Below are 23,265 nucleotides of genomic sequence, written 5' to 3' on the forward strand. Positions count from 1 at the left end.
AATTCTAAAGTATGAAATAAAACCCCGCTAATTTATTTGACCGTGTAAATTAACAGTTGGGTAAATATTTTGATATTTTTATAAAATAGTTTTGGAAATGTAAAATTAAGATTCCTATAAACCTTTGCATCTTGAAGACGACATTACAAGTAGCATGTATGCTGTGTATCTCACTACAGATTTCACAGTTCATATTGGTGCATCTTTGAAGTCCTTATACATCAAGGATCTGTTGGTTGAAATGATCATTTGTATTCTGAACCTGTAGACAAAATGTTAAAATGCAGAGCGGTGGTATTAAATGCAAACATCTACTATGGTGTAAGATTTTTTTTCTTAATGAGATGTTTCTAATTTAAAGACATACATAAAAGTATGCAAAAAGTAAGTGTGTTTGTTTAGGTTTACTTGATAGAAATTTCTGTAAATTGTATTTTATATGGCAAAATATATCACTGTACATTAAAATATGGGACTTCACAGGTTTTTGTTACTGTAAGTAGAATAAACATCTACAGAGAACAGTTGTCCATTTCTTAAATCTGTATGTGTATATTATTTGCTAAATATTGCTACTTCTTAACAAGCCACAAGAGACTGATGGCACGCAGGTTTTGTTTCTTCACTGTTTAATGAAAGAAGATGCTTTGCAGGACATCGCTACCAACTGACGTTTAACTGCGGGCATTCTAAAATGCCTATGAAGATCTGTGCTTATGATTTTTCTCTCAGTTCTAAAACATCCCCTAATTATTCTGAAGGGATTTTCTTTATTTAAATTAGGAAGTTTGTAATTTGTAGATGTTACACCAAAAAAAAATCTAAAGAAAAGAAAAAATATGAATTAATTCAGGTCAGCTTTGAACATAAGAAAAACTCAGTTCACACCATTTATGAATTCCTTGACTTTACATTGTTATGAAATCACTGTGTGGCTTTTCATCTTCTAGGAAACACTCCTTTATCCCAGATCAGTTTGGGTAATCTGTTCACAATTTAGGAACAGTAAATGCATCCTCTCACAGATGTAGTAGTAAAAAAATCAACAGCATACAGACAGACACTAATGACTGACTTTTTTAAACCACAGCTTTATACAGTTTATAATGACCTAGACTTGGATTTTGCAGCAAGGTTCCTGTGTTCTACACTGCAGGAAACAGTAAAAGCTAGGCTGGAAAGAACATAACAATTTAACTTAATTTACAGAGACTAGAAATAGTACTGAATTATTATTATCATGCATTACAAGAAAGAGAAAAATATGCTCTTTGTTCAAACTTTTGATTAACATGAAACAACTTACTATCTTGAGCTTTTATTTTTGTACTAATCTAAATTAACTTTCCAAAAAGTTATTATTTTGCTAATTTTTTATGTAAAAGCTTCCAAAAGGTCTAGAACAATATAAGCAGAAGGATTATCACATCTATAAAAGACTGTAATATTCCAACTTTATGCATGCTAAAGGAGAGCATGCAGAAGGATCAGAGGAGGAAGGGGTATATTGAGTCTCATGTGCACAAAACTGCTTTCAAAATTTCTGCTTTTGTTTCTACAGGAAAGACCAGTGTAACTTTCAACCTTTGGCTATGCCTCATATAACATGGTACACTTCGACACGGAAAATGTCTGTGCATGCTACCTTGATTGAATATGCACGACATTAAAGAATGCAGTAAACAGATTTTTTTTTTTTTACCTCCTCAAGGGATTAAAGATTTCATAAAGTACTGAAATTTTTAAAAATTTTATTCTGTTTATGAGCTGGAGTAGCATTTTTGTGCCCCTCACACTCTGGCTTGTTTCTAGAATGTGTCTTCTGTAACAGGTATGGGTTTCTAATACTAAAATACATAACCGGTAGCAGACATGAGACTGAATGTACAAACAAACTGCTCGTGATCGTGCGAGGCCTGTTCTGGGGAGAGTGACTCTGTGCGAGTGCATTCAGGGGGTCTCAGTGCAAGACCTAGCGTCCAAGCTCATTTTGATGAAATCCTGTGATAATACCACTTTACAAGTTCAGAAAAATGGAACTTTTTTTTTAAGGGGCTTTGGATTAACTTTCTATGAAAGAACAGTTTTTAAACACTGCCAAACTACGAAAGTGTTTATTAACTTAATCTCAAGTAGGAAATCCAGGGCTACAGACCCCACTGTAGCTGCGTACTGAATGTAGGGAAGAGCCTCCTGCCTCCAGCGCTTCACAGAAGAGCAGCATTCTTGGTGCGGGGGAGAAGTAAAAGGAAAACAACATTTCAAGCATTTCAAACAACAAAACCAAAAAAGCAACAATGAAACAAACAATGGGTGTTCATTTTCAAACCGTTGTGGCTTTTTTTCTCACAATTTTCCTTCCTACGTCTGTGCTGTCAGTGGTAATGAGTAGGTGAGAGTACGGCGCGGTCCCTGACTCACAGAAAAAAGTGACCCACATGACATGGTCTGTCAGGGCCTTGGAGCCCTGGCCACACTGTTCTTGGGGAGGATTTTTAAAATACTAGGGAGTCACTGGCACCACACACCCACTGCCATTCAACTGGCCACCTGCTCCTGACTGCCCTGCTCGTGCTCGGAGTAAACACAACCCTCTCCTGCAGGCTGTGGGCTGACCGACGGCCAGGCCTCGTGTCGCTGAAAAACGTTCCCGAAAAACGTGGAAAAGCAGCGCTGTGTTCCTATTTAAGGGCCTGGCCTGAAAAAAGGCCTTGCTGCGTTCACGTTGACGGGGCGGCCTCGCTCCCTGGCGCCCCCTCCCTCCCGTCCCGCCAGTTCCCTGCTCTTGGCAGTTTCCGCTGGCGTTTCCTCACGGACCGGGCTCCACCATCCCGCCTCGCCGGTTTTCCACAGCCTGGACAAAAGGCAAAAACCCCAGCGCCCGGCGGGGAAGGAGGGCTGGGATCCATCACTGCACCGCAGCGGGCTCTTCCCCGCGGGGTTTCGGGGCGAGCCGGGCCCAGTGACACGCCGGAACCGCCGCGGGGCGGGGCCGGAAGCGGAACCGCCCGCAGCGCGGGGCGGGGCCGGCACACGCGCAGGCGTGTGGCGGGCACGCGGGCGGCGGTTGCGCGCGGCGGTTGGCGGCAGCGCGCGCCCCGCGGGTCGGTGCGGGGCGGGGGATTGGGTTGGGGGCTTCGGCCGCTGCCCGGAGCGTTGGGGTGGGCCGAGGGGGACGGCGGGTTCCCCTCCTCCGCCTCCCCGCCGGAGCCGAGGGCATCCTCCGCCGGCGGGGCGCTGCGGGGGGCGCTGGCTGGGCCCCCCTCGGCGAGAGGCGGGCGAGCGGCTCCCCCCGCCCCGCCCCAGCTCCTGTCAGCCGGGGCCTGTCCCTCCGCGTCCCCGGGGCTGCGCGGGGGCCTACAGGCACACGGGGGCTCCTCTGAGGGAGCCCGCGGCAGCAGAGGCCCCAGAGCCTCCCTCCCGAGGGCGGGTGCTGACCGGTGAAATCCGCCTCCCCCGGGCGGCGGCGGTGGTGGAGCGGGCGGGGGGGTCCGCCCGGGCCCGGAGGGGCCGCTGGCGCGGGGGACCGCTACCGGCAGCGCCGTCCTTGCCTTGTACCTCGCAGTGCTGCAGAATCGGTGTTAAGTGCAATTTTTTTGTGTCCCCGCCCCTTTTTTTTTAATGGCTGTTACTGCTAATTCTTGCAGGTTTTGTGGTTTACTGTTGAAAGAGACAGTGGTAACTGATTAGGTTTACTGTAGTCATGTCAGGATCAGCCCCGGAGGAGCCTCAGACCTCCATTCCTCAAAGCACAGCTAGTCTTCCTGATCCTGCTCCGGTTGCTGTCGGACCTGGAGGCTCAAGTGACGTTTCCTTTGGTGAGCAAAATCTTAGCTTCACCACCACAGACGTCAGCCTGGTGGAGATGATGGAAATTGAGTATAGCCAGCTGCAGCACATACTTCACTCGCATGCGGAGGCACAAGCTAGTGAAGGTGAAGTGGAAGCTAGGCTCAATTCTTTCTCCTCGCCTGGTAATTCTGCAGACCCCCCTCTGCACCAGACCTCACTGAACACCAGTCAGGAGGGGTGTTCATCAAACAGGTCTGGGAATCAGTCGGCTTACCCAGTTACCTATCAGTCAGGATTAACTTCTGACAGCAATTTGCTAAGTTCAAACCCACGTTTGGGCTATGCTGACTTTCAGGAGCTCAGAATGATGTTACTTAGCGAGTCTAACCTCCCTTTGAACCAAACAGATAAAACGCCTAACAGTAGCTCTGCAGAAGTCCCAGGACACGGTTTAGTGAAAGTTAAACATGGTGAAAATTTTGTTGGGGAGAATAAAGGAAACATACTTGTTGAAAATTCGGCACTGGCACCAGAGCCTAGATCTAAATCTGCAGTCAGAGTTCGGTTGGAAGACAGATTCAACAGCATCCAGACAGAAAACCCCAGATGTCAAGAACCCCAAGAATCTGGAGTAACTCTTAACAAGTGTGTTGCAATTAATTTTAGTTTATGTTGTTAAACTATGTGTCATCATATAGTTCAAAACTGATTTTCTACACCAAGCCTAAGAACAGTACTTTTTTTAAGACGTGAGAATGAGTGGTTGGGCTTTTTTAAACTGTGCCAAACGTGGCTGCAACTCCACTGACCTCTGAGTAGGCCCCGCTGTATATTGCATCAACGGTGCAAAATGTAGTTCCAAAATTAATTACTTTACTTTACAACTTCATTCTTGATAACAACATGTAATGTAAATAAAGGTGAGAGAAGAACATTACCTAGTTTTAGCATGCAACTTAGGGCAAAGTAGATTTTTCATCATACTAAAATATTAAGATCAACTGATTAGTGTTATAATGTGGAAGCCTGACTACAGGGAAAACTTTGAGCAAAACTACTGTTTTGCAGTCTGGCCCCGTAACTGTATTACTGTGCTGATGAGGAATGTTTTGTTGAGGCATAAAGCTGAATTGTTACTGCACAGAATAAAATACTTCTCAGCTGATGTTTGGGTTTTTTTTGTCCCTGAGGTAGGCAATATGGCAATAATAATGATTTCTACAGTAAATGAAAGTGGTTTCTTGGTGGTAGTTGCTAGATGTATGTGTAGCTGTAAATTTTTCTGCACTCATTTTCAGGTAGTCAATCTGGTATGTTTTCTGTGTTTTTTTGTTGTTTTTTTTTTTTTAAGTTTAGTAACATTGATTCGACAGCCATCAGAACTGATAGGCGTTCCTCTTCATCAGCAAGAAAACAAGTGTGCTGCATTAGGGAAAAATAAGAGTGCATCTGCCGCACCTTCTTTGCCGTTCACATACCCGTTATTTACTATGAACGCATGTTCTACTGCTGGAAGTGTTAATCCTTCACAAGCACAGGTAGATGATGTATTCACCACTACTTGTACTCTGCTAATTTAAAGTGCCAATGATGGTAGCCTCCTAGGTGTAATATAATGCTAAAGGTTTGTGTTAAAATGTGACTTGGTTTGAATACGGATGATCAGAATGATCCGTAATGCAATTTATTTTTCTTACATTAATCTTTAAGACCGTCGAAAATAATTTGTCACACAAACTAATTGTGTGGCAGTTACGTAATTTGTAATAATGTGCATCCTGGTAATGATCAGTAGGCCATTAGATTTCTTACTGGAAGGACTTTTTTTTTTCCTTTTTTTTTTAAATTATTTTTCATGAAAAATGTTTTTCCCCCCCCAACTCACTGTAACCTCTGAAGAAAGAGTGATAGCGTGGCACACAGAAATGTCAGAGGTATCTGAAAAAAATACAGCAGTCTGTTAAAATTCTATGGTTGTGTGCAGAAGGCATTGGTATTTATTCTGATACAACACATTGACTCACAGGGCCAAAACGTAAGAAGTTAGCATGAAGGTATAAAAATAGTATCTTTTTTTATGTATATTGTCCTCTAAGTATTTCCTTTTTCGTTTTCACAGACCTCTGGAACTTCTTGCACTACTTTGGAAGCTGCCAAACACCAAGACCTTGGAATACCCAAGACATTCTCTTTCTGCTATCAGGAAATTGAATCTGCAAAACAGACAGTAGGTGCTATGAATAAATCTTTGCCTGAGGAAGTTTGGATTAAAGTTGGAGGTAAACCATTTGTCTTCTTTTCACTTCGCTTTCTCTTGGCTTTCAAATCTACTTTTTTTTTTCTGAATTTGTGTGTTTTTTTGGAATGAATATGATTTTAGTGAGTCACGTGAGGTGTGGTTTTTCATGTCTGAGATGTGCTATAGGCAATATGGGACTAGATTTCTCAAAAAAAGTTCAACACCTATGATTTTAGTTGTACTTTTAAAATTGTCTAGCACTTCTAGCTTGAAATGAGAAAACGCAAGGTTGCAAAGTACCTTTGAAAATCTGGGCCTAGAGTAAGCAACTGGCTTCTTTCTATACTGTTTGACCCGGAAGCTGATATAGCAGATGCAGTCAGTATCAGACTGAAGAACATTTAAAGGACTGCCATTCAGCCCTTTAAAGAACATTTAAAGGATGCTTATCCTTTAAATAAATAAGTAAAGAACATTTAAAGGGTGCTAATCAAAGGCAGGCATGATTTCAATGGGCCATCTGAGAAAATAGAAGCTAGGTGGATTTTGAAACAGCAAGCAGTGCCGTAGGACTTCTGAAGGACATGCGCTGCTATAAGAGTCAGTCTAGGTTGGCAATAAAGCTTCAAAGATTATCCCACATAAATAAAGCGACAAAAAAAAAGTCTCAATGACCTTAATTTTCAGTGATTAGTGGGAAGGTTATAAATAGGTTCTTCTTCTCCTCTTTGTTTTTCCAAGAAGACACCTTATGCAAGCAAGCAATAAACAGAAGAAGTTGCAGCCGAATAAGCCCATCGGATACAAACGTAGATCGCAAACCTCTTAGTGAAATTCAAAATATGCGTGATGATAGCCAGAGTACTGCATCTGCCCAGGGTCCTTGGCAGGCAGCACAATCGAATTCAAGTCTGCTTGTGCAGAGTGGTACACAGGACGGAATCGCACAGCGAAGGGAGAGACACAACCGCATGGAGAGAGACAGAAGGTAGTTTCGATGAGGAGTGGCAATACAAAGTTTTTGAAGCCTGAAGTACTGATACTGTAATACTCCTGTCATTATCCAGCGTAAAAAGTAAATTTGACATATTTTATTTTATCTACAAGAACAAGGAATGCAGGTGGTGAGGGTTTGGTGTTAGAGGAAAAAACACATATGTTTCATTGTGGGCGTATTTGTTGGTTTTTTTTACTCTATAAACAAACAAAAAGAATTCAAAACATTTAACCAATTCTATAAAGATAGGTAACCTACGTATAACATGACTAATATACAAATGCAAAGCTTTGTAGCAAACAAAAAGAAGTCCCCAAAGTCCATGGCTTGTGAGTAGTTTCCGTTTTTAAATTTTTTTCCTTCCTTCTTGCCCATCGGTTGATAACCTTTTGTACTTGTCTGCAGGCGCAGAATCCGGATTTGTTGTGATGAGCTGAATCTTCTGGTTCCGTTCTGTACTGTTGATACTGATAAAGCAACAACTTTACAATGGACGACTGCATTTCTGAAGTACATTCAGGAAAGGCATGGCGATTCGCTGAAACAGGTTTTAAATCTAATTTCATTTTCGTTCTTGATAAAAATGTGAACTGTTTTAAAGCTATCATAACATAGCTAAAATTATATGGAATGCTTCTGCTTGATGCTGTTTTTGAAGGACCACTGTATCATAGAACCTTTAATTTCTTTTTTTATTTTTTATTTTTTAATAGCTGGTTCAGTTCAGTACTGTGAAATCATAGGCTGTCCCCAGTCAGGGTTTTCAAATCAAATTTAAAAATTTTATTTTTATTTTTTAGTTAGCCTGGTTCCTGAGCATGATACTATGTGGACAACAGTGTAGAACTGAGGTCCTCTTCAACCATCCTTCCCCTTTTTAGTTTTCTCTGTTTCCCACCTGTTTCACGGAGTTGTCTTCTAGTTAATTCCCATGAACTAGTGATGGGATTTGCAGCTACATGCCCACGCTGTCTCAAAGTGCGTGAGAATAGTAAAGGCCTATATGCCCTATATGCAGCTCCTGTGCTGCCACACCAGTAGTTAGAGCCCCTGAGTAATTCTTGCTCTCCTAAGATTCTTAAGAGAGTAGGTGGAGTGTGTATAGGAAAACCTGCTTGTTGAGATACTGGTACGGCTCCTCAGCACAACCTATTAAAGGTTCTTTTTTTTTTCCAAGACACTAGTGAAACGTACATTACAAGAAACTGTCTACATTAAATGTAATTGTTTTTTTTTTATTTATTTTGATTTTTAGGAATTTGAGACTGTGTTCTGTGGTAAAACAGGCAGGAGACTAAAAATAGCAAGATCAGATTCATTTGTAACATGTCCAGTGCAGGAAAACACGCATGGCTATGGAGAGCAAGTAGTCTGAGCTGACCGCCTTGAATCGTATGACAAGTGTGGCTAACTAACAGTGACCCAAACTGTATTTTATTTTCTCCATTTACATGCTGAATAAGAATTGCAAAATATAACTTGTAAAAATATATAAATAGAGCTTTAAAGAGAACATTCTTTATTCAAAATGGAAATGAATGTTAAGTACCAGCATCAGTGCCCTCTTAAAGGGACTTTGGGACCAGAAACTACAAGAAAATGCCATGACAGCGAAGTATTTTTCCCCTTCAGTTGTAAAAAATGTGTTCTTTTTCTGTTTGTGGTTCTGCTTTGGGATTTTTTTTATTGTGGGTTTGGGGTTTTTTTAAAGATGATCCAGTACAGTTAGGAGTAGTTGTAGAACATCAATCTGTCCTGTTATTTTTATGACTAGATGCAAATGTACTCTTCAAGTGTAAAGAGAAATTAAAGTTACCATATTATAATGCCCATTTCTTCCATTAACATTTTAAAGGCTATTTGGTTAATTGAGTAAGAGCACAGTGTCTAAACTGTGCTGATACTATGAAGTTCGCATTTGCCATACATATTTTAACATACTTGGCCCCAAAGAGTAATACAATGCTGTTAGCTTTTTTTTTTTTTTACAATACAGTACTATTTTTAATGTCTATCACAAATCTGTCCAACAGTTGCTTGTATTGTTACTTTAGCCCAAGAGTGGCATATTGTAAAGAGTAGATTATTTAAATGCAGGAACTATTCTCATATTTAAAGATTACTATGACTCCTTTGTTCATAAGCTTTAGCATATAGGTCAGAAATAGAAGAGCATGTGAGCTGAGAGTGGTTTTATTACTTTTTTTAAATACATGATGCTAGCAGGTTTTGAAGTACGAGAAGGTCTCCCAAAATAAATACTGTTTTAAATCACGGATATGGACAATTTTGCAGCAATTTCTTTCCAAACACTCCTAGTAAAACCATTTCTGGAAGATGGAGTTCAGCTGAGATACTCTGATGTATAGAATGACACAACTTCACAAAGAAAAGGTTAAAAAAAATCTCCTTTTATTTTTACAACAGTTCATACAGGTGCTTTTGGTGGACTTTAGAAGAACATCCTTTCTTATTTGGGGTTTCATTCACAATTACTGTGCAAATAGCTTAAGTAGAGGTCATGAAAATGCTGTTACTTTATTTCCTTTATTTTAATTCATGGGGGAGAATTTTTGTGCATTTCCATATGATAATTTGATTGCAAGAGGATTACTATTTACTGGTCTTGGCAAATATTTGAGGTGCAGTCTGAAAATTGGTAATTGACAGCATATACGTAAGCTAGGGTCTTCACTTAGGCCAGAATCTTAAGATATTAAAAGACAGGATATTTAAATGCCTAATTTGCACTGCTCTAAGGAGCAGTTAGGTGCCTGAATACCTTAACAATGTGTGTCTTAGTGCACAAACCTGCATAACTGAAGTCAGTGGGAGCAGCACCAAGGAATGCAATGGACAAGGCTCAAAGGTTTATACAGAGAAGTCGTGATCTCTAGTACACAGTTAGGGGGGTGATGGTAAAAAGGAACAACGCTTCCTCCTGCGGGGCTCTTGAACAAAGGGAGAAAGGGAAGGTGAGGTCGGTTAGCAGTAAAAATTGTGGAAAATAATGGGGGCGGGGAGAAAATACTCGTAAAGCATCTTTTAATGAAAGTTTTCATCGGATGCTTTCTTTTTCATAGAGCTGTGTCAAAGTCTCCACTTAATATAATAGAAGGAACATCTGTCCGTTTATCACTAGGAGGATTCTGTCTGTTTTCTTACAATGCACTGTTTATTTAAATATTCAGTCACTTCTCCACTGCTTGTATTGTTGTTTTATGATTTTTTGGAAGTCGATGCTCCAACAGCTCCCATGCAAGCCGACGTGTCACATATGCCTGGAGTTCCCTGAGCCCCAATAGCACCAGGAATACCAGGATCCCCTGGAAGACCGGGTTCACCCTGAGCACCATCACGACCGTTTTTAGTAATTCCAGGTACACCAGGTGGTCCTAAACAAGAAAGGGAAAAAGATTACATGAATTATTTCCTTGCCCCTCTTTTCTTTTTAACATATGTGTATATATATGTTTTACTTTTAGAGTTCTTAAAATATTTTGAATGTCGGTACATCAGACTTGTTATGGCCTGTTGAGTACATGGTGTTGAATAAATTTAGCCTGAATCTGGAGTGTGTGCGCTGGATTTTGTAGAGTACCTTTGGCTTTACTGGACTTACCTCAGCATAGGTGAAGGTGGATGTTTAGTATTGCACTTTTGTTACTTTTGACTTTTGCTGACTGCTGTAGAACTGGAATCCATCTCAGTACTGCCTCAGTTAGTGTAAGGGCCCCATGAATAATAACAAGTGATTTGTAACCGGAATTATTTTACATCATCCCTGAGTACTTTGCTCAAGGGATGTCCTGGATGAGTGAGCTCACAGCTTACTTATTGTGACAGTATACATCCGTCCCTCCTTCCTGGCCCCCAGCTGCTTCAGTTCATTGCACCTCCTTAAGTCTGGTTGTAATTAAGATTCTGAGTAAGGGAAGGAGAGTAGAGAGAATGATGATGCAGACAGTCTCCCTGACATTACCGGTAGGGAGTTTCCTTTATACCCATGTCTAATTTCAAAAATTTGCTCACAAAGAAATACATGTTTTCCTTATTGGGAAAAATAATTTCTGCTTTGGGTGGATTCAAGCTGTTTTTTTATTTTATTTCTTTTTTTTTCTTCAGATGCCACACATAATTCACAAAACACTAATTTCTTTAACAGCAAGCTACTGAAGCTTTCTTAAATACTGCAAACTATGATTCTGTCTCCCTGAGGGACAGCCGTATCAGGCAGTCTATAAGCCTGCATTCCTGTCTTAATTATGATAGATCTTCTTATTCATGTAAGTGATGAATTGCATCTATTGTTGATCTCCTTACATTTCACGAGTAGGACAAATGCTCTCAATATCATGTGAAACATGGTCTCTTTTTGCATGCTTTGGAAAAGAAAACATTTATGGATTGATGCAATTATTTTATGGAAGAATCTAAGACAACTGGGTATAAATATTCTGGTTTTATGAAATTATATGGATGCAGAGCCTGCAGCTTACTAACTGTGTAGATATAATTGCAATTAGAAAAGCTGCTTTAATAGGTGAGCAAAATAAAGAATAGTGTTCCGAGTTTCTAATAGATACTAATTAATTTGCGTAAATTAATCTTTGAATCCTCTGCTGAAGGATTCAGGAGCTGGCATTATAGCCAGGTACAGAGCAGTAACACCACTATACTCAAGATCATTACACTAGGAAGGTATATTTGTTTTCTGGTAAAAAGAAATATTGTGCCTGATTTCTCGTTTGATCCATAAACATGAACTGAATTTTGGAGGACTAGGGCTGATAGTCCAGGCTATAGCTTTCACTGTGGGCATGGGTCTGGAACACAAGTCTCACAAGGAGCGGCTGAGGGAACTTGGGGTGTTCAGTCTGGAGAAGAGGAGGCTGAGGGGAGACCTTATCGCTCCCTACAACTACCTGAAAGGGGGTTGTGGTGAGGTGGGGGTTGGTCTCTTCTCCCAAGTAAATAGCAATAGGACGAAAGGAAATGGCCTCAAGTTGCGCCAGGGGAGGTTTAGACTGGATATTAGGAGAAATTTCTTTACCGAGAGGGTGGTCAGGCATTGGAACAGGCTGCCCAGGGCGGTGGTGGAGTCACCATCACCGTAAGTGCTCAAAAGACGTGTGGACGTGGCACTTCAGGACCTGGTTTAGTGGGCTTGGGGGTGTTGGGTTGGTGGCTGGACTTGATGATCTTAAAGGTCTTTTCCAACCTTCATGATTCTGTGATTCTTTAAGCAGGGCAGCACAGGAAACAGGCAGCAGGCATGATCCTTTTGCCTTAATCTGGAGCCAAAGCCTCACAAGTGTTATGCACCTTTAAATGAACTGATACACTGCTTGCTAATTAACTGGTTAGTTACTGCATATGAAGTACCACTGAAAAGAATAACCTTCTGACACTGGCGACCACGTGGGAATAGTTAAGAAGAGTTCTGACTTCCCGATCTATAAAAGCTCCTGACCTTTCACAGCCATTAGTTGAAGAAACCAAGAACAAATGAAGAGTCTGGCTGTCTCAGCAGCCTTTTCTCAAAAACATTCTCCAAAACATCTAGGACTAGACAGGAGAGGTGTGAAGAGGGGATGTGCTAATTACAAATTTTGTGTACCTGCTGTACCTACAGGAAAACAACCCTACTGTAACGATTACAGGGACTGTCAACATGCAAAGCTGTCCCTCTTAAGCCTTTACTTCAGTCACAGTTTATTAAATTATTTGCACAGCCTTACCTTGAAGTCCTTGATCGCCATCGGGCCCATCAATACCTTGACCAACAGGTCCTTTATCTCCCTTTTCGCCAGTGTCACCTTTAATCATAAATAGACAGTTTCAGCAACGAGTTGTGCACTGCAGCTGGATCCAAGGACAGGAAGGGGAAGGACCAAGAGGAACTCAAAACCCTCAGGGCACTGCTAGGATCTTTGCTTCCACTGCATCTCTAAAGATGCAAAACTACCCTCTAGAACTCCATCGGCTGCCCAAGGCCTGATCTTTTTTCCTCCCCTGCTTTTATTTCGGTGGGCATAAAAGAGAAGCGGGTTGGTTCAGTCTTACCTCTGGGACCAGGATCACCAAGTTCTCCCGTTGGGCCTCTGTATCCAGGGGGGCCGCGAGGACCAGGATGCCCAACGCTTCCCATAGCTCCAGGAGGACCCGGGGGACCAGCCGGGCCAGGGCGACCCGTCATTCCAGGAGACAAGGGCTTTCTCAGATTAGCAGCTAACTGGGCAATTTGATCTGAAAAGAACAATTAAAAACTGCATGTCCAACATTTTCACTCCATGCTTGGCCATTGGTCGTTCGTTCAGTGCGCTTAATGGAGCGAGCAGCTGAAAAGGGAGCGTCTGACAGCACAGCGGAGCTGCATGCTCGGGCAGACCTTGCTCCCTGCCGCTCCTACACACTTACTGCGTCTGGCGGAAGGAAACAACACTGAATCTGTCCTCTCGGCTCATCTGTGGCTCTATTTTTTTTTTTTTAAACCTCCGCAGAGGGAGATTTTGGTCAAAAATCAGCAGGTGCTTTAAGCCATTGATATTTCCTGTGTCCTAACCCCCCTAAAAAAGTATCAAGTATTCTAGAAAATGATACTTAAATAATTAAAACAAGTTTTCTGAAACAATATTTCAGAGTTTAAACACTCCTTGGGAGCTGGCCGCGGCCCGGAGCCCTGCTCCAGGGCGATGGGAGCTGACGTTCAGAATGACACGGGTTCTCGCCCGCATGCGTCTGCGGTACTTGTGTCAAAGCTGCTTTTTCAACATATGTTGCCATGATGAATCATTTGAAAATACTAATTTTAGAAAAATGAAAGACAACCCAGACAAAAAGGTGAATAACTTCCTTACATTAAAGGTCAGTGTATTTTTTTCTCATTAAGACAGAAAAATAACAAATCTCAAGAGTCATCTTATGTTCAGGATCTACTCATCTTCAGCTATATATGGTAATTAAAGTCATTTTTCTCCCAGTAATACTCACCATTTATCATCTCCCCACAGAGTTCTCTTATATGTTGTTCACTGGCCTCTTTGCCCTGCAGTAAACAGAAGAATCTGTCCTTAAACAAACCACATTATTGATAATCATCCCTGACAGAAGCTTCAGGACATGAAGCTCATTTCCAGCAGCTCAGTAAGCAGCGTGGGATCCCGTGTGAAGGGGAGTGGGGTTTTTTCCCCTCCTCAAAAGATGACAGCTTCAGTTTAGAAGCTTTATCATATTAATGGCAGAGATTAATTTTAGCATTAGGCCAGATATTTAACCTGGGGCTTTGGCCTTTCCTGAATCATGAAACATGAGCTCTGGACTAAGACAGAGGTCCAACATTTGAAGCAGCGAATAGCAGTTGTATTTTTAAATGACCAACTTCTAACTCACTTTTGCAACGAGAACAGAGACTTACAGCCCGTTCCAACGGATGCAGATAACCTGTTTGTGTATCACTGTGAGAGAAGATTAATTCTCCAAAGCATGCATTCCGGGGGGTTTAATTCTGAAGCTTGCAAGCTGTTAATCTTTTTGCACTGGTGAACTCGTGATGCAAGACTGAGCTTGCACGCGCCGTTACCTACTCTTGCCTGTTCAAGTGCAGGGCCTTATTTTTTGAATAGGCATCCAAAATCCACCATCCATTTACTCAGTTCTGTGACTCCCTGGCTGTGCCCCAGAAGCAGGTAACACTTACAGGAGGCCCAGGTTTTCCTGTGGCGCCAGGAACGCCTCGCTCGCCCTGATGGCCCATGGGCCCTGGATGTCCTGGGATCCCGGGTGCGCCAGCTGTCCCGTTAGGTCCTTGGACACCTTTTGGACCAAGTTCTCCTCTTTTTCCTGGCTGTAATGAAGGAGGAGGAAAAAAAGAAAGAAAAAAAAAACCCACCCCAACACTTAAAACTGAAGACATGGTCCGTTATTTTCTCATGAGGATCAGTTAAGCCTTCCTTTGGGTCTCCCTAACTGATCTGGCTGATCACGTACGTTTCCGACGTCGTACAGTTGAGTTTACACATACAGGTCATGGTAATAGGAGTCCATGCTGCCGCAAAATGATCAAACACATTGGAATGTTTTGAACGCCACAGAAAATTGTGATTATCATAAATTTTATAGCATGGCTGTGACAAAAACCTGCCTCTAGGAAATGACGCCAGAACGTATTTTATGGAGATACATCATCAAAAGATGCAATAAGCATGTCTTCTCCCAAACCTTTCAGGGAGTAAGCCCACAATGTCTGACACATACCTCTCCTTTTTGGCCGGGGGGACCAAAGGGACCCTGTTAGCAAGAAAAGGGAAATAAAGAGTCATCCATTTGGAAAAGACGCACCTGAAGTCAACTCTCCCAAGCTCTGGGAAGCTGCCACGACATGTACGTGGCACCTAACGGGCTTTTCTAGCGAAGGGGCCAGGAACGATGACAGGATGCTGGAGGCCAGATTCAGCCCTGGCACAACGGGGAGAGGACTCCGACGCCAAGACGTGCCCCGGGCAGCGATGCTGAACGCAGGTCTGGGCAGCCTGGCTACTTCTTGAGAGGAACTACATCCCCCCCCAAGGGCAGAGCAATGTCAACGGTGCTGAGGAGCAAAATGACAAAGCAGAGCTGACACGCCACAGTTCTGCAAAGGCCACGCTGGCTGCCTGGTGCCAACTCAAGACCAGAGGAGAGCTGATGCGCACCACGACTGCGGTGGTGGAGGAAAGGCTTGGCTTGCCGTCTCCTTTTTGCAGCCAGCAGTGTAATGGAGGTGGGTTGGAGCTCTTGGTTAATTCTGACTGACTGTATTAGCCCCTGATTCATGGTTCTCTAGACCCGTCTATTATTTGAGGAGTCAATTCCTCTAAATTCAAGGACACCTACCAGTTCTCCTTTGTCACCTGGGAGGCCATCTGCTCCAGCAATGCCCTGAAAGTGAGACACCAGAATTAACACCGCACTTAGTGGTGCACAGAGGTCACAGGGCTCTCTCTCAGACTTGGATAACCTCAGCCCCTATGGTAAATGGGGGCACTTCGCAGCTTATACAGCTGCTCCAGCGAAAAGGCATTCTCTCCTCCCAAAGCTGACCTCTACAGTAGCTGTTCTGCAGCTGACGGCGGCACTTGTGGTGCAAGGACTAAGTGCCCTTTGCCACAAGCTGGTGCATACTTGGATGAAAAGCTGAATTCATACAGATGAGAGCCCTGACGGGGTGGCCATGAAAGACCTCCACAGGCTGGCACTGGCATTCCTCATACCGGGAATATAATTTGCAGGTTCCCCAGCTATAGGTCTCAGAAAACATGGGTTTGCAGTGACTTTTTTCAGTGTTCAGTGTAACTGTGTCCTCTAGGCTTCCTCAGTGGAAAGAGTCACCTGCACAACAGCTTCATCCCACCCTCAAGCAGAAGCGATCCATCACTTGGTGAGGACCATCCCTCTCCACTCTCTCGGGACCGTAACGCAAGAGTGGCTAAAGCTCGGGTGCCACGGATTTTACTAGCCGCGACACGGAGCGCCGGCTTGCTGATCACCTCCGTGAAGCCAAGAGCAGCGCGCGCAATTCCAGCACCGCTGGCGGCAACACGAGTGGCGGCAATCTGCCGCCGCCGGCTGCACGGGCAGCGCGTCCCGCGCCCAGCGCTCTGCAGCAGAGCTGCCTTATTACACGGCAATTAGAGCAGAAAACGAGCATCGTTACGGTGACTATATGGCCCTAGAGGGGAAGTTATTTCAAGAGAAATGCCGGTTAGGTTGGTCTTTCCCTTAGCAACAACACAGGGAGCACACAGACACAGACACTGGTACAACGCTTGCTAGAAAAGCACTCGTTTTCTGCAAAAACAGTCATGCGTTAAGAAGAGTCATATATTTGATGAAAACTGGCTCAAAAGGTCATCACGGAGATTAATCCAACTGCGGAAGTTGAGCAGCAAAAAGTAAAAGATTAAGTTAGTCTATTAGCCTGCCAAGCTTTGAGGTTTGGATGAATCCGCTTCACCAGGCTCATCATTTTCAGTGAAACATCAGAACAATGTTTAGTGAAAAGCTGCACTTCTAAACTTAACCGGGGAGGAGGATGGTGCGAGGAGCTCATATACAGCAGGCCTTGTGGTTACAAAATAAACAGCAGGAGTCTAGCATTTCTATCGCAGCGTTTTCCTGTGCCTCCATTAGACCGCACAGACTACATCTCTTTCGCCAACACACGAGAAATGGGACCAAAGAGGGTTTTGGTCCTTCTTTGAAAAAGAGAATATTGGTTGAAGGTTGAGAAGAGAATATTTTCATTTGAGGGAAGGAAACGCAGGCTGTGCTGTCAAAGGCTGCACCTAAGGTACGGTTTAAATGCCTCTGCTGACTACAGCATGAAAGTTATCCCAGGAGGAAGAGCAGCTTCACTTACCTGGTTACCTTTGGGACCCGGAACACCAGTAGGACCCTAAGAATAAGTAAAAGAAGGCCAATGAGCTCAAACTGTAATTTTCCTGTGAATTCCTGGTGCGGTCAGACATGCACTCACTCAGCAAGGGGTTGGGAATTAGTCTCCTAACTGCCAAGTAGGAGGGACCAAATCTTATTCATACTTCTTAGAAACAAGAAGAGATTTTAAGCATCCTTGCTAGCTTTGTAGCACTCTCTACAGTCACCGGTTTGTGTTGTAGGACAGTTTCTCAGGCCTCTTGCCTACAGCGCAGAGCAGCTGCCAGACCAAGCAGCACCTCCCAGCTCAGGCCTGGTGGTCTTCTGCCCACCAAGTCCTCATCCAACCAGACCAGACAGACCTTCTTGACATGCTTGGGCAATGCACTGCCTGACAGGGGTTATCTGCACTGGCCTTTTTCATACCATCCTCCTCAATCTCCTAAATAAAACTAAAATTAATTCTGTGCTTTTAATCCTAGTCTTTAAAACCTGTCTCACAAAAGTCATCTTTCTTATCCATCCCAGGGGCAGGAACTCCGTTTTGCTTCTGCCCTTCTGCTTTTCATCATTGTCATCTCACTATCATGACTGAAACAGCAATTTTACATATTCACAAATTAAAGGATGAGGTCCAGGATGAGACTGGTGGGCGACCTCTGCCTTTCACGCCTGAAGATATGAGAATGAGACTGAGTTTACTCATGGTATAAAATGGACGAGAACATTTTTGTACCACCGGGGCAAAGAGCCAGGATGGGTTTTCAAGGCTTTATTAGACTGTCAAGTTTTCCAGAGTTAGGTGCTCCTGACTTTGAGGTTCATGGCCACAGGCATAAAATACATTTAGATGATGAACTGATTGTCACCCTAGGAATAATTCAGGCAGCCTTCCAACTTTAACTCTATCTACCTGGCATTCACAGAGAGGACGTGAGGCACTGTCAGCCCTCTCTTGTGACTTTGGGTCCATTTAGCAGAGCCAACGAGGACTTCAGGAGTACCCCAGAATCTTCTCTCTACTGCAAAATCTACATGGGAAATGTAGATGTCCTTCAAACAGGCTTTCTACAGCACATTCATCAATCCGGCATCTGCAAACTGATCTTTTTTTAATAACTAGATCTGGAGATGGCTCAGCAGAACAGAATCTTAGAGAAGGACAAACGCATATAATCAGGGCATGTCATTTTGTTCAAGTCAAGCACTGAACAAGTTAAAAAAAGGGGGTGGGGAAATTCTATTCAAGAAAAAATAATTCTCGTCAAAACAGACAATGGAATGTGGAAATGCAAGAATGGCTATGGCTATTTATAACTCCCCTTTTATGTTTGCCGATGGCAAAGGCGATATATTCTTTTCTGAACATTATCATCTAGATTTATACCTCCAGCTTCAGAAAGTCCCAAAGCTCCATGAAAGTTTATGACGATAAAGCACAGCTTAGCCACCAAACGCTGCGTCCTGCCAGGAACAGTCCCCTAAAGAAAAGCTTAAGCCCAAAAGATTTCCCTGCAAAACTGTGTAATTCACAGCAGGAGTAATTCCTAGCAGCAGCAACAAGTGACAGGACTTTAGGACCACCAGCTCCACGTCCACCAGCCGTCCTCACATTTGGGTCACTCTTCAGTGAAACACAACTGCCTTTTTTCACCGAGCATCTAGTGATGCCAGCGTGGAGCTGAGAGACGCTGCCCCAGACGGCTGCCGGCATTCAGAATCCCCAGGAATTTGATCTTAATAAAAGTGCTTAGAAAAAATATTTACCTATTACTACCACAGTCAGCAGTAACAGTCAAATCCTTCCTCTCCCCAATATCCCGCTCCAACAAGATGGTTTATGTATTGTCTCAATGCTATTTTATGTCTTACGACCAAATGCATTAAACCTCCTGGATTTTTCATGCAAGAAAATAAACTTATTGATATGCTGCTTTATATTGCTGGCCACATTCAGTCCAAGGACTGTGAAAAAGCACATCAGTACCTGTTAACTCAGGCTCGCAGGAATTTTTATTATTATTTTTTTTTTCCCCCAAAGGAAAAAAAACCCACAACTGATTTCAGGAGAGCAGGACGGGTTAGCGGGATGGTGTAAGTGTATTGATCCCCTCTTTGCAGTTCTCCTCTCTGTACGTGTCAGGGCCAGCGGGCTGCGTGGTCAGTAAAGCAAACCCGGGGCAGTACCTGCTGTGCCGTTTGGTCCGTGCCCCCAGCACCAAAGGCTGCTTGTTTAAGATACAAAGACTCGGTTTTAGGGTCTTCCCAGCCCAAATCTTGTGCCCAATAATAAAGAAGCGTGGAAATTCACAGTGCTGATCGCCTGAACAGCCCTTGTTGCTGCCCGCATGGAGGAGCACTATGGGCACACGTGGCTGTCACCGACACCGGTGGGAGTGGGTGGGCAGATGGAAGTGACTCTGAGTGCCCATTGCACACAGGGGGGTGGAAAGTCTCCAGCGTTACCCAAACCTGCATGTTTTCCTGGGGAAAGCGGTTAACGAGCTGGGGTGTTACGAAACAACCCACAATTACATCTTGGAGTAACGCTTAACTTCAGAGACAGAAATAAAACCTAGATTTTTTTTTTTTTTTTTTTTTTTTTTGGCTTTAAGCGTAACATTTTCCCTCTCTCCGCTCGGAGCAGCTCTCTGGATACCGGGCTGCTCTGTGCAGGGGCCTCTTTCCCTCCGAACGCACATTTTTCACCGCAGCGAAGCCCTGAATGCAGTCAGGACCCCGCAGCTCCACAATAACCCTCCTGTTCTCCGCTTCCAGGCTCACAGTCCCTCCAAGAGGCTTTTTTAAACCTGCCCGGAGCCGGCACAGAAGGGCCATTGTGAAACCCCCGTGGTGCTGCTGCGATCGCTTACACAGAAACTTTAAAGCTGGAGTCGAGGAAGCCGGCGAACACACGGCTACTGTTCCCCTGCAAGCCCCGAACAAATGTCGTTCACTTTGCCCTGCTGGCTTCTTTTAGATGAGAATGAATTAATTTAAATAAAAAGTTGCATTTATTCTGAGGTGTGGGGCCCAGGTGTGTTGCTGTTCAGAAAAAGAAATCACTGAGCAAACAGTAATTAAAAAAAAAATAAATCCAGAAACCCTAATCAAGCATCTGACTAACAAAAAAGTGCGAATCGGCTCTCCTGTGCTCATGGGGAGCAAGGCTTTGGTGAAATCAGCATACAGAGCAGGGAAAAAACCAAAATAATTGTCTATTCTGGCTAGAATAGGATCCCAAAGTCACTTGTAAACAACCCATGCTGTCTAAAACCAGTGCGAGTTCCTGAACTGAAACGGAAACAAGGACAGGAAGAGAGGAGACAGGATGCACGAAACCTGCTCCCTGCCGTGGGGTCCCTCTCGGGCACGCAGAAGCCTCAGAGGATGGACCGGGACAGCCGACGTACCCACCTTCCACCAAGCCCGCTTGTGTTTGCTGGGGTGACATCAGCTACACCGCGTTTGGGGGGCCTGTCACGCTCGAATGTCACATCTCCCAAACGGGAGTTGGTACAGATGTCTTCTCCTTACCCTGTCACCTAACTCTCCACGAATTCCAGTTGGACCAGGAAGGCCAGGCTCCCCACTGGCACCTTTGGGACCCTGTTGGGAAAACAGAAAAGAAAGAGCTACAGTTTAAACTGCCGAGAAACCCTGCGTCTCTTGACGTCCCCAAGCTCACCAGTCTCCGTAACGTGTTCAGAAAGGTCATTTGTCTTAGATCTCCTCTCTCCTTTTTCCCCAGGACCTGGGGGCTGCTCGCTGACTGCTGGTACCGCTTGCGTTGGTCGGCACAGCTCACCCCGACTTCTGCCCCACCACATTTCAGCCACCCTGCCAAAGTGCTCCAGCCTTCGGCTGGCCCAGCTCTTGCGCTAATAAAATCACGCCTGTGACTCCCAACTGGGAGGTAGCACCCTACGCCAGTTTTCGGCCAGTCTCACTGGGGAGCAGACGGTGGTGGTGAACGCTCCCTCGGAGAGCGGAGGAGGAAATAGGAGAGCCCCTGGTGCACCAGAAGGGAGGAGGAGTTCACTGAAGACACACAGGCTGGGAGCGTCCATGTCAAGGAGAAATTAAGGTGTCTTTACCTAGGTCAAACTCAAACCCTTCTTTTGCAAACAAGTACTAAGTACAAATTGTTCCAGCAGGCAGCTTCTCTGGCCTTGTGCTTTTTCTGCTGCGCTGTGTGACTCTGGTCCTGGCAACCGGAAAGGCGTTTCTTCCTACCGCTCGTTGCCATCGTGCGCCCGTCTTGCCAGCCGTTGGCCGAAAAGCGGCCGGCCAAAGCACCACGCAGGTTAACCTACCCTTGTCAGCATACCAACCTGGAAACCTCTGACGCCGGGGGCTCCCGTCGGGCCTTGAAGACCAAGTGGGCCCTGAAGGAGAAAGATAAACTTTGGTAAGGAGAGTGTTCGGCGCCAGGTACGCGACTCATGCGGTCAAAGCGGCTCGCTGCTCGCAGGGAGTGAGCACGCGGCTCTGTCCTGCTGCACGCTTCGCCCCGTGGCACTGCCGATGCACCCGAGGAACCCCTGTGAAGTGGTGCTTGGGGCTTACTGGGCTTTATTAATAGTGGTGGTGTTATTAGCAAAAACGCTTATTCGTACATATCGATGCTTAATGACACACCGAAGTCCTGAGCAGTAAAAATCAACGACAGTTTAAAGAGGTAGCATGATAAAGCGTAGACAATATACATTAAAGGGGATCTGCAATCCCAGTATTATGCTTTTAATTGATCCAGTTCTACAAGAAACTACTGTAAAACATGTGCCACATGCACTTGGCCATGAAAAATGGCAACTGTGTCCACCTGCTTGGACATACTTTGTACCTGCAATATAGAAAAAGGCAACGTCTTATGCTGGTAGTGCAGATGCTTTTAAGAGCCCAGCTCGCTAGGCAGAACATGAACATTACCATCAGGAGTCTCTGTTGCTTTCTACTGAGAAAAATCACATATGCAGTAAAGATCTTGGGGGGAAAAAAAACCCTAAGTAGTTTAGGAACCTAAATCCCATTTTATAAAGCGTCTTCTTGAAATAGATGCCTTAGGCAAACTTCTCTCACAAGGTGGGACTTCAGCTTTGTCTCCTTTCACAGCCATTTCTGCTGGGTGTAGCGTTAAGGGACATAAATAAACTTCAAACTGGCTGCTGCAGGCAGAGGATCAGTCAGCACGGGCTGCCCAGCGTACCCAGGAAACCGGCTCTGCTGGATCGCGGCGCAGGTGCCCTGTGTTAAAATGGCTTCTCTATTTTTTCCCTAAGTATTTTCCCCCAGTTGCTAGCCCTACAAATTCTCCCTGGTATCTGAACATCCACAGTCTCTCACAATTTTTTCTGGTCAGCACGCAGAGGAAATCCTCGTGTGAGGCATGACTCAATGTGCAATCTAAACCAGTTGCCTCCATCCCTGCCGGGCTCTCGAGATCAGCACGACCGTAACCTTGCGCAGAAACCAGGGTCTGCCCAGAAGAAGGAGCCGATCCGCTGAAATAAAGCTAAAGAACTGCTCGGGTATTTCTGTGGTTACCGTTTCCACTTCTGTTTTCTGCTCGTAACTCAGTAAGGAACTTTGAGAGTTATAAATACAGAGCTCTAGGAAAGTTATGTTAAATTGCACCAAAAATGACTCTGCTGTGCTGGTGCCTTTCAAAGTGGTGGGACCCGATAGAACCCGACAGCTCTGAATCGGAAGAAACCCTCGATGTGCTCTGATAAACAAAGCCAAACTGTTTTGAGCCAAGCAGTCTTAACGCTAGATGAATCCTGCAACTCTCTTAGAATAGCCCAGGCTTAACTACATG

The 23,265-nt window shown here is 44.3% G+C and overlaps 2 protein-coding genes across 2 annotated transcripts in view; one reads left to right on the forward strand and one right to left on the reverse strand.

Annotated features, from left to right (window-relative positions):
* Window positions 1–3,703: 3,703 nt before the first annotated feature.
* TCFL5 (transcription factor like 5) lies at window positions 3,704–8,578 on the forward strand (the record flags this gene model as incomplete). Its single annotated transcript, XM_082007067.1, has 6 exons — window positions 3,704–4,437; window positions 5,144–5,330; window positions 5,912–6,071; window positions 6,773–7,019; window positions 7,434–7,575; window positions 8,284–8,578. The coding sequence occupies 6 exons, from the start codon at window positions 3,704–3,706 to the stop codon at window positions 8,401–8,403; spliced, it is 1,590 nt and encodes a 529-aa protein (XP_081863193.1). The 3' UTR covers window positions 8,404–8,578.
* Window positions 8,579–10,247: 1,669 nt separating this feature from the next.
* COL9A3 (collagen type IX alpha 3 chain) overlaps window positions 10,248–23,265 on the reverse strand; it is a gene marked incomplete at both ends in the record, with an annotated part of 39,762 nt that continues 26,744 nt past the window's right edge. Inside the window, 10 exons of the mRNA XM_082007027.1 lie at window positions 10,248–10,423; window positions 12,770–12,847; window positions 13,095–13,277; window positions 14,022–14,076; window positions 14,728–14,874; window positions 15,285–15,317; window positions 15,903–15,947; window positions 17,428–17,463; window positions 20,982–21,053; window positions 21,779–21,832. Coding sequence (XP_081863153.1) covers window positions 10,248–10,423; window positions 12,770–12,847; window positions 13,095–13,277; window positions 14,022–14,076; window positions 14,728–14,874; window positions 15,285–15,317; window positions 15,903–15,947; window positions 17,428–17,463; window positions 20,982–21,053; window positions 21,779–21,832 — 879 coding nt within the window. The remainder of the gene's footprint in view (window positions 10,424–12,769; window positions 12,848–13,094; window positions 13,278–14,021; window positions 14,077–14,727; window positions 14,875–15,284; window positions 15,318–15,902; window positions 15,948–17,427; window positions 17,464–20,981; window positions 21,054–21,778; window positions 21,833–23,265) is intronic.

This window comes from Phaethon aethereus (assembly GCF_964289735.1).
Source record: "Phaethon aethereus genome assembly, chromosome: 16".
Taxonomy (NCBI): Eukaryota; Metazoa; Chordata; class Aves; order Phaethontiformes; family Phaethontidae; genus Phaethon; species Phaethon aethereus.